This window comes from Panthera onca, chromosome A3 (assembly GCF_046562875.1).
Source record: "Panthera onca isolate mPanOnc1 chromosome A3, mPanOnc1 haplotype 2, whole genome shotgun sequence".
Classification (NCBI taxonomy): domain Eukaryota; kingdom Metazoa; phylum Chordata; class Mammalia; order Carnivora; family Felidae; genus Panthera; species Panthera onca.
This window is the reverse complement of record NC_138341.1, coordinates 50,256,361-50,267,609: the sequence shown is the minus strand read 5'-3', so window position 1 is coordinate 50,267,609 and position 11,249 is coordinate 50,256,361. Positions and strand designations below refer to the sequence as shown.

Here is an 11,249-nt window from a genome sequence, read left to right as displayed (position 1 = left end):
TCTAACTTGTGAAAGTGTCTTACATACACTTAGTAGTCTGGTACTGGGTAAACTGAGGGCCAGAAAGGTCAGAGTTATTGAATAAATGATCAAATGAATGGATAAAAAGATCACTATCTTTAATGTTTCTGGGACAGTCATATTCTAATCAAGTTTCAATCCACAAGCATTTACAATTCGGAAAACTTACACATAATTTAAAACAGGTCAATATTAGCAAATTGCTATTTGGAAAAAGAAAAGGTGTAAGTTAGCACACTTACAAATAGACACATTCAAATTTGGTGCTAAATCATAAAATATTCTTTTGGAATTTATTTTTTAAAAAAAAAACAATATTCAATAGGCATTCAGTGGCCAAAAAGTATGAATGGTACATATATCTACAGACATGAGAATATATAAAATGTGACGTAAGTCTATCAGAAACCATAAGGTATATTGGTCTTGCACTTCTTCTTTTTTAATTTTTAAATTTTATTTATTTATTTTGAGAGACAGAGAGAGTGAGCAGGAGAGGGGCAGAGAAATATGGAAAGAGAGAATCCCAAGCAGGCTATGCACTGTCAGCATGAAGCCCAATGTGGGGCTTGCACTCACGAACTGTCAGATCATGAACTAAAGAGAACCAAGAGTCAGTTGCTCAACCGACTGAGCCACCCAGGCACCCCTGGTCTTGCACTTCTAATTTGCTACAAGACACAAACTCAGTTATAGTTCACGCAAGAAAATCCAGATGTAGGCATAACAGGATTTCCAGAAAATATGGGAACTAGAAAAGAGTAGGCCTTTGGATGGGAGTAGGTCCAACATGAGGTAAAAGAGTACCTTGGGATGCCTGGGTGGCTCAGTCAGTTGAGCATCTGACTCTTGATTTTGGCTTGAGTCATGATCCCAGGGTCGTGGGATGTAGCCCTGCATCAGGCCGTGCTGAGCATGGATGCTGCTTAAGATTCTCTCTCTCTCTCTCTCTCTCTCTCTCTCTCTCTCTCTCTCTCTCTCTCCCTCTCTCCCTCTCTCCCCGTCTCTCTTTCTCTCTCCCTCTCCTTCTGCCCCTCTCCTCCACTCACTCTCTGTCTCTAAAAAAAGAAAAAGAAGAAAAGAAAAGAATGCCTTAATAGATATGTAGTATACTGGAATGGAAAATATAGGAGCAAGGGATATTTGGAACACCAAACAGCTGAGTAGTTGACACTAACAAAATCTACTAGTATCTGGTAGGGCCCCAGGTACCAAACCTTTGGTGTTTGAGGGATTCTAGTCTTTAACCCAGTCAAAAAGTAACAAAAGGGGAAGTAAAGGAGAGCAGTAGCAGTAGCAGATGGACTGGATATGTTACACCAAGACAAGTCCTATTTATCCCAATGTCTGCAAAATGCAGGAAGAGGGTCTATAGGATAAGACCATACTCTAACCACAAATATAAGACTTTAGGTCAGGATAGGGCTTGATGCTAAGTTCCAGAGTGTTTGACTAAAGCTTTTTAGGTTATTCCTCCTCCATTTTAGAAATTAAGATGATTCTGTAGGTTAAGTCAAATGGCTGAAAATCTGGAGAGAAGATAGAGAGGCTGGGAGCCAGGAAAGGCCTAACTAAGGGTCTGCTTAAGTAGAACTGAATGTTGGAACTAGATATTTTAATATGTAAATATTTCACTGCTACCACAATTTGTGTTACTACACTTCCTCCAACCTTACAGCACTCACCCTAACCTGCAGTAGCTATAGATTCCCTTGATTTCCATAGGAACATAGAGAAAAGAGAAACTGGTCTGGCTTGCCTATTATTTCCTATATATTGTTAGCCTCACATTATATACTAATATCATAGAGGTAGGCTATTTGAGGTATGAGTCTTAGAGAAAAAAACGCTGGAAAACATTTATAAGCTTAAGCCATATCTCTATGCTGCAACACCCCTCACAATTTCTTCTCAGATAAGCATCATCCCCCATCACTGAACAAACTCATATCTCATAATAGGAAAAGTAGGCCTATAAATGAAACATTGTCTCTGGAGGTACCACCTGTGAGCTATCTTCTTGTGGGCTCTTGGCATCTTCTATCACGTACCTCCTACTCTTTGGCCACAGGTACTCTTTGGCCCAGAAAAGTCCATAGGTAGGCTGATCTGGGCACTCCTAAAAGCTTACCACTGAGGAAAATGACTTGATCCATAGATTTCCTCCCCCAAACCAGCTTACTTCACATAAAAAGCATTAGCAGTTCAGAACTAACTCACTTCATCACAGGGACAAGAGTGGTTAGTAAGAAAAGTACTAACCCGGGGAACAAAAACAGAGGTAATCCAGGCCAGTTCCAGCTGGCTGCAGACATCTTCCTTATGCTTGGGTGCACAGTGTAACTCACCACAGGGCCTTTCTCATGGACCCTTTTTAAGTGTCTCCACAAAATCCAGCAGGTTGATTAGTTCATGATGCTTCAAAAGAATCATCAAGAGAAAAACATGCGATATGTCTTACAATGCTGGATACCTTAAAAATACAAGGGAAAAAATATAGAAAAAATGGAGCATTTAAAAACAACTTATATCCTGTGAACATACCGATCAATGATATAAATGAGGTAATATGACACAAAACAAAGTGAAAAAATATATTTAAGATTATTCTTTTTAGTGTACAGAATTCATGGCAAATGCTGCACTATCTAGTTGCATAAATAAATATATTTATTTAACGAATATAAGATATTAAATACTCATATATGTTATATAAGTTATATTATAATCAATATATTATATATGCATTGATATTATCATTGTTGTGTCAATATTATGTTAATATATAAGTACGGATTTACACTTATATGTATATAATTGCATGTTCTGTTACTATAAAATGAGGCCAAAATGTGTCAACTTGTTTCTCACAGAAACCCAAAATCCACACGAGGCTCTTTTTTCCTGTACCCTTTCACTTTGCATGTTCCCTATTCTCAATGAATGTCCTCTTCTTTCTGTAAACTATTGTACTCTTCATTTTGCCTGATCTTGCACCCAAGCATGGCAGGCAGAGAATCCTAGAGGCCCAAGATTCTACAGTGGCTGTTTGCAAGAGGGGAAGAGGCTATGGTAACTGCCACACTGGATACACTTATGTGAGAATGAGAAAGGGAAAGTACCCTGAATGCCCGGAATGCCTCTCACGTATAAAACAGCTGGATGGGATTGCAGGATGCCTGTGTGGCCCAGAGATGGAGGGAGCAAATTATGGGCAAAAAGAATTGCAACCAAATGCTGGAAAAGGAAAGATCTGCAATCATCTGTGTCTTCCGACTCTCTGGTATTTGCTTCTAACGGGCAGAATTCATTCTGCAAAGCATCAGGCACTGAACAAAAGACTCCTGCTGCTGGAGGTTGACAGGAAGTAACATCCATGAGTGTAAGAATGCAAGATCAAGACCCCTCCCACAAACAATGCCTATGATGAAGGAGAGGAGAAGAGAGATCTAAATTCAACCTTGCCCAGCACAGCCCAGTCCAAGGAAGGTAGGATTCAAGGAGACGAGCCTTGCACCACATTGTTCCCCACAAACTTCACTGAAGCACTGAACAAACTTCACCCTACTCTTTAATCAAGTTACAAAAAGAATTCCTTAATTCCTTCCTTTGCTTCTTAAAAGCTGCAGTAAGTTTACTAATCAGATCCACTAATATTATTTCAGAGCCCCTTTAATTGTTCAACCTAGATGTGCCTTTCCTTTCTAAGGATGTTAGTTAACTGGATATATAATTGTAAATGTAGAATACAGATGATAAAATATAATACATAGACTATGAATAACTATTAGTTCGTTATATTAATGAACACCTCTAAGAAACATTGAGATGATTTCCCTAAGATAAGAATGTGAGAGAAAGTGAGACTATCACATCTGTCTTATAGGATTAGGTACCACTTAGGTGTTGTTTTAGTTCTCCTGCCACTCCTTCCACCAATCCCGTCTTCTTGTTGGGAATCTGACCTCCCTATTGGCTACCTCGTACCTTTAAACTGCCTGCTTTGTGACATCATTCTCCCACCAAACCCCCACCACCTGGTGGAATCTTGGGGTTTCCATGGAGTCACCTGTAAATAAATTTGGATCATCGCAAGTGACCAGTGACCAGTGACCAGTGACCGGTGACCAGTGACCTTCGTACTGGACACATGCACTCTTCGGCTTCAGCCACTCAGACATCCTCCAGTATCGTCTCCTCATCCTTTGTATCCGGAGTTGATGTTTCCTCTTCTCTGACCATGTCTGGTAAGGAAAGAAACTTAAAAGTTTTTCATTAGATTTTATTTTTGCCCCTAAATGTAGTAGTAGATTCAAAATAGCATAGAATCATGGGAGAAAGTATTGAACTAAAACTCTGGAGACCTCACTTCAGTTTTGACTTTGGCATTTATTACCTGTGTGACTTTGGACAAGTCATTGACTCCTGAAACCTGTTTTTTCTTCATCTGTTATATGAGGATGTTAGATTGGTTGTTCTCTCTGGTCCCTTTCTTTTCTAATACTGAGTCTTAAAAGGCACCCATGTCGAAAATGAAATCAGAGGCTTGTTGAAGAGTGTTTCAACAGAAAGAGAGAAAACCTAGGTTATGTAGAAAACTAGCAACATTTACCAAGATATTTCATCTGTTAACAGTTCCTCCACTAATATTTTAACTTTAGTATTTTTAATTTAGTGCTGCTCAAAAAGTCAAATTCACGTGTTTTCTAACTAATGTAGGTGTAAAGGGAAAACAGGAAAAGAGGATGGAGGAGAGTGGGCTCTAGGGAGGCAAGTCTTGAAAGGTAAGGAAGTTTAGGATTGTTTCCCTCAGCACAGGCTACCAGGAACCAAGGAGGAGGGGAAAATATAAGAATGAAAGGAAAGAGCATAGAGGTGCTCTCAAGGGGAGAGGGTGGGGGAAGAGGTAGTTTAGGGTGGAATATTGAAGGAAACCAAAGATTTTAAATTAAAGCAGAAAGAGCATAAAATGAAATCTGCTTAGAGCAGGTCAAAACAAAGTTGATTTTAGCTAATACTTACATTAAGAGACTAGGAAGGAAAGTAAGGCCGGAATTGGGCATCACCAGGAAAAGCAACTTACAGAAAGGTCGTACTCAGTTGTTGTTTGCTTGCTTTTTTGTATTGCCTCTCTGAACACAGATGGCACTGAAAAGTTTTGAATGTAAACATTTTAAGAAATATGCTTTAGAAATGATGCTTCTTAAAAAAAAAAAAGAAATGATGCTTCTTATCCAAGAACTTAATAAAAGTGGGTATCTAAGAGGCTGGAGGAAACCGAATATTCAGTTTTATTTCATTCTGCTTTTTTAAACCATGTAGGTGTTTTGCCTATTAAAAACAAGACTCAGTTTATCTAAAAATTGGTATCTCCTAGACTGAATCATAAGGACTAATTCCTTTGTGTGATAAGTAGGTTCCAAGTCAAGGCTTCCTTTCTTTTTTTTTTTTTTTTTATTTTATTTTATTTTTTTTTTAATTTTTTTTTAACATTTTATTTATTTTTGAGACAGAGAGAGACAGAACATGAACAGGGGAGGGGCAGAGAGAGAGGGAGACACAGAATCGGAAGCAGGCTCCAGGCTCTGAGCCATCAGCCCAGAGCCCGATGTGGGGCTCGAACTCACGGACCGCGAGATCGTGACCTGAGCCGAAGTCGGACGCTTAACCGACTGAGCCACCCAGGCGCCCCTCAAGGCTTCCTTTCATCTTTTCAGTTACTTTCTTCCCAACATGGAGCACACATCTGTTTTCATAGCTCAGCAACCTAAGAAGAAAAGTCAAGCCCCACATCCCTAATTCCACATTTATCTAAAACAATTTTGTAGAGTCCTTTGGGTTTTCTTACATTAAACATTTTTGTCTGTTTGTTTGATTTCAGCGATGGTGTTTTTTTATAGGCTTCGGGGATGACATTTTCCTGAATGCTGAAGATGATTAAAATATATTTTTAGATAAATAGAAAAACCTTCATGATGCTTTTTAAATGTTCTTCCTTTTGTTATATGATTATATTGAAATATACATTTGTATTAGACTTAGTATCTGTTACTTGCTGGGTAATATTGGGGAAAATGGGACTGAGTGCAGTAACAATTCCTTTACACTTATTTTCCTCTCTGCTTTGTACCAGATTTCATTGTAATACTTGTCTACAAAAGTTGTGGCTACCTATTCATTCACATTTATGGCATTTGCTGCTTGTTATGCAGTTTTTACTGATCTATCCTTGTCTGTATGTCCTGGTTAGGAATTCATTCAAAATCACCTTCTGTTGTTGTGGGCTCCATTTTGTTTAGTAGTATTCAGCAAAATTGGATAGGCAATATTCACTTCTGTAATATTGTATGTATGATAAAGAACTTGTTATATCAGTAAACTTATTATGCCTTGATGCTTGCTACATATCCCAGTTTTCATTAATATCTATATATTTCTTCTTAGTTCTGTAATGTGTGTTTTTCATGATTTTTCTGTCTTTTCAGAACATATCTTCCTTCATATAAATCATATGTAATGTATCACTTTTATTCATGTGCGAATTATTACTACTACCATTGTTGTTACTATTACAACCACTTTATAGATGAGTAAACTGAAGCACAGAGACAGCTTAAATAACTTGATTCTATCAAAAAGCACTTTTTGAGAAACTTAGTTTCAGGTAGTCATTATGAGGTAGGATCAGAAACCAGGCTTAAGAAGAATGACCCTTAAAAAAAAAAAAAAAAGGTTTTATTTTTAAGTAATCTCTATACCCAACGTGGAGCTCAAACTCACAACCCCGAGATCAAGAGTCACATGCTCCTCTGACTGAGCCAACCAGGAGCCCCACGAATGACCCTTTGAATTTACCAGCTGGACTGAGCTGTATGCGAACTGCACAAGCAAAACAAGACCCTGAAGATTACAATGGTAATAGCTGTATCAGTTTCTAACGGGGGAGGATCTACATTCATTGTATTTCTCCTGGTTTCTGGCAGCATAATGCTCAGAGTAGGGTCCTGGCAAGGATGTCACGATTATTAGTTTTTATAACCTGGTAATGAGACCTAACATAATGGGAGAACTTGAACAAGTCAGTCTGACCTCCCTGGCCTCAGTTTCCTCACTCGTGAAATGAGAATATAGAACAGAGGTTCTCTAAGGACCTCCGAAGATGGAAGTGCTTCACTTCTAGGAAACAGTATGTGAGTGGATAACACTTCTAGGAAACAGTATGTGAGCTGGTGTAGGCTCAAGGGAAAGACAGGGCAGGGAGAAGGTTGCTTCTTGCTTATGGAATGATGTACGAAGCACACCACCTGGGTCTTCCACACATCTGTGCCCAAGTTGGGAGCACAGGCAGTTAATATAGAAGGGTACCTACCAAGCTACTTCAGCCCTTACAACCATCTTAAATGGTTTGATTTTTGGTATCTCAGCAACTATTGGTATTAGAGGCTTCTTGGTAGCAACAACTTTAAGATAATATGTTTCCTCAAACATAGTGAGAATTGATCCATCTCCCTGATTCTTCATAACCCTCTTGTTCCCTACAGAAAATTTCCAAAATCCATCTTTACTTGGAACTCCAAACTCTCTGCAGCTCTCTCTCCCTGTGGTGAGCAATGCAGCTTCCCTAGCAGGAAGTGTCTACAGCTTCTCCAGAGTCTCTGCTCCAGCAGTCAGTTCGGCATGGCTACTGCCATCAGCTTCTGGCACTTCTTTCCAGCCACTCATGGGTAGTGCCTACCTTTACCAACATTCCAGTACAACTATGTTGTCTGGAGTTACTGCCCAGAGCCAGATCTCCACTTCAGCTGCTTCCTATCCAGGTATTTTTGAGTGGGATAGCACAGGGAGCACTGAAAAGAAGTCATCTTCACTTGGAGACTTCACTGTGACTGTCACTGACCAGGACACGGCTGTTTCTTCCATATCTATGGCAGCCCAGTATGATAAAACTTCAGAGGCCAATAACATGGTCCCTCTGTATCCATCACTTTCTGCCAGCCTTGTTCAGGGAACACCATCTCAGATTCCAAATCGGGGACACAGCCTATCACTTCCCTACCAGGAAGGAAGCCAGGTATATTACTATAATCAAGGCACACTGGGACCTCTACTGTCTGGAGAACTTGGTCCCTACCTGCAGTCCTATGGCTCTGTGTCATACATAGGAAGTAAGGCCTCTGCCCCCCAACCAGAAATGGTCATGGTACTAAAGGAGGTTCAGCCCACAAATGTCCCACCACCAGCCTCCACCTCTGGAATCTACTACTCTGTATCTGCTCAACCCATCACAGAAACAAGTTTTCAAGGTGAGTAGAAATAGCAAGAGGGAAAGAATTAAGGTCGGCATTCAAAAACAGGGTCAAATCTTCAGCCAAGTAGTAGTGAATCCACAGAGAAGCAGAATTTAAGTCCTGAGACTTTAATAACCACTACCCTCACTCAGTGCTCTCCATTTTCAGACTCTGTATAAGAACACTAAATAGGGGTGGGAAGGTGGGACACTGAAATGGCCATCTATGCTACAGGTACAAGGACCCCAAGTGCATACACAAGGGCTACCACACTTTTCACTGCTCTAGCTGATCAGTCTCCTGTACTACCACAATGTAATGAACTCCCTTCCCTGATCTATTGTTTCAGTCTCTTTGGAAAGCATTTCGGAACTCTTATTGTGATAGTGCCAGTTTAACTTTCCCTCACTTCCTTAATTTACACCAGGATTTAAGACCTTGTGTTCCGAGATGCTGTCCAAAGCAAGCAGGCAAAGAATCTATCCTTATATATTTTATCAGAAAGAGCTCCATTCCCTCTCCTAGTCCATGGTGTGAAGTGTTCTTATTCTCTAAGGAAAGTGGGGAGAATTGCAAGGATTCTATAGGCTTTGTAGAAACATTTCATAATTTAAAAACCACTTTAGCCTCTTATTTTACTTAAACTTTGTATAAAATACAAAGAAAAGCAAGAATCAATGACATCAAATGATCACTGGTAAGAACTAGAAGTCATCTCCCATCTCCTCGCACAGGGTTCTGTCCATGATCCTTAAGAAGAGCTGGTAGAACCGCCTTGCCTATTGCTGGAAGGTGCATGATTTCTGTCTTGGTGTCTGGGGGAGCATCTCACTTACCAGGGAATGACTTCTTCCTTGATTTCTTTGTAGTGATGGAGACTTCCCTGGGGATGGAGACTTCCCTGGGATTGCAATCTCCAAGTCAGACATTTTGTCTGCCACAAACTCCAGAATTCCCCAAGTCCTGCAGTAGCAGAAATATCCAGGTACTTGAAAGCAACCCACCTCCTGAGCTTGGAGACATCTCAGTGATAGCTCCTGTCCAGAGTTCCAGTAATCTGCTGGCACTGCCTCCAGCTCCAAGCCAGGAACAAACTGAGAATAAGAATTTGAATGATACTAAAACCAAGCTTTCAAAGCCTCTGGATGCCTACCAGATCCCATTAGAAAATCAAGATCCTCCACTACTTCCTTTAGAAATTCCTGATATTCACCAGCTCCTGGCCTGCATTGATCCCCTTGGCCAAGAGGAGCAGTCTGGTTCTGAAAACACTGATCTGGGAAAAAATGGCATGAGTCTTGAGGACCAAGGGACCCTTGAAAATGGGATTGAATCTAGTGGTGGTTTCTCAGACATCACTACTCTAGTGGAGGATATTCATCTTCCCCAGCTCTTTAATTCCTTGAACGACCTTGATCAACCCAAAGGTCCCAAGGTGATCAATGCCAAAGATACCAGAATCATCAAGTTGAATGAAGTGCAAGAAAAGTCAAGTGTCATAAAGTTGTCCTCTGATCAAGCCAGGAAGAATAAACACAAAGCTGCTGAGACTATTAATGGTGTTCCCAAGACCAAAATCCAGCCAAAGGACCCAGGATGCTTGTTAGGGGGAGAAGTGGTTATTTGCAATGCTGGAGATAGTGACAGGGCTCGTGTGAATGCAGCTAAGCATTCCAACAGCAAATCTCAGAAAGCTGCATCCAGCAGGATCAGCAAAACTAAGAGCCATGGGCAGGAAAAGACCAAAAGGAGCAGAGAAAACAACCCCAAGAAAGCTGAAGAGAGTAAGCAGTCAGGGAACACAGTCAAGGCAGAAGAGAAGCCAACCATTCCCAAGATGAAGCGGAGGAGAAATCAACCTGAGTTTAGCCAAGAGACCTTTAAAAAGCCTCGAAGCTGCCTAGGCATGCACATGTTGGAGTCCGTACAGATTTTTCACGCGCTGGGGAAAAAGAGTGATAAGAAAATCAGACTCTCTTCCTCCTGGGCCCTGGGAAACTCCAGCAACCCTAAAGTTGCCCAGCCATCCCCAGTTATCAAACGATGGCTGGATACCCCACGTGAGGGTAAAGGTCCTGAGAAAAATAAAGTCAAAGTCCAGAAACAAGACAGTGGTGCTGACACAGAGTGTCCATCTCCATCCCAGTATGAGCTGCCACCTCCTGGGAAGGTCAAGTTGGTGCCTTTGCCTTTTCCAACCTTGGAGAAGCCTCAAGCTCGACCTGTTCTTCGGAGGCCACACTCTCTGGCCTCACGTCGGTCTGCTGTGGCTTACCCTGCCCGGCCAGGGTCCACTAGCTCAGCTCAACCTATTGCAGTCAATTCATCCCGGCCAACCCCTGTCTCCTTGACAGGTCCTGCCAGACCAGCTCGGCCAATTTCAACCAATCCAACCCGACCAGGTTTGACCAACCCTACCCGGCCTAGTGTCCCTCACTCTGCTGCATCCAGACCTGCACCCTACAAAACGTCATCCTGCACCTCTCTCCAGCAGGAACCCATTCCTACTGCTGTGACCAAACTCCAGTCCCCACCCAAACCTCACAATCAATTTCTACTCCAAGACTTCTGCTTTCAACCTATTCCATGGAGAAAACCCAATGTTCCCGAGCCAGTAATGTCGAAGCCCATCACAAAAGAACAGAGGCCAGAGCGAGAGGCCATGAAGCGGCAGGCTCAACAAGAGCGTGAGAATGCAGCCAAATACACCTCTTTGGGGAAAGTGCAGTTTTTCATTGAGAGGGAAAAAGATATGGAAATTGCTCGATACTATGGCTATGCAATATAAGAGCTGCTACGTTTGTTGGTACCACTCTGGGTACCAGCCATTTATCCATATATAGATAGATAGATATAAATTTCTCTATTTATTCAGATGTATTTTAAAACTTAATAAAACATAATAAACATAATTAATAGATGAGAAATAAAGAAGACTTT

At 41.1% G+C, this 11,249-nt stretch overlaps 1 protein-coding gene across 1 annotated transcript; it reads left to right on the top strand.

Moving 5' to 3' along the window:
- The first annotated feature begins 2,815 nt into the window (after positions 1-2,815).
- CA3H2orf78 (chromosome A3 C2orf78 homolog) lies at positions 2,816-11,249 on the top strand. The gene is made up of 3 exons (XM_060657479.3): positions 2,816-4,268; positions 7,563-8,324; positions 9,179-11,249. The coding sequence occupies exons 1-3, from the start codon at positions 4,172-4,174 to the stop codon at positions 11,095-11,097; spliced, it is 2,778 nt and encodes a 925-aa protein (XP_060513462.3). The 5' UTR covers positions 2,816-4,171; the 3' UTR covers positions 11,098-11,249.

What these genes read in the sequence shown, in the direction of transcription:
- CA3H2orf78 (XM_060657479.3), top strand. Translation starts at nt 4,172, where the DNA reads ATGCACTCTTCGGCTTCAGCCACTCAGACATCCTCCAGTATCGTCTCC. An exon ending in CTCTTCTCTGACCATGTCTG is followed by an intron (nt 4,269 to 7,562) that starts GTAAGGAAAGAA and finishes TGTTCCCTACAG; the next exon opens with AAAATTTCCAAAATCCATCT. An exon ending in CACAGAAACAAGTTTTCAAG is followed by an intron (nt 8,325 to 9,178) that starts GTGAGTAGAAAT and finishes ATTTCTTTGTAG; the next exon opens with TGATGGAGACTTCCCTGGGG.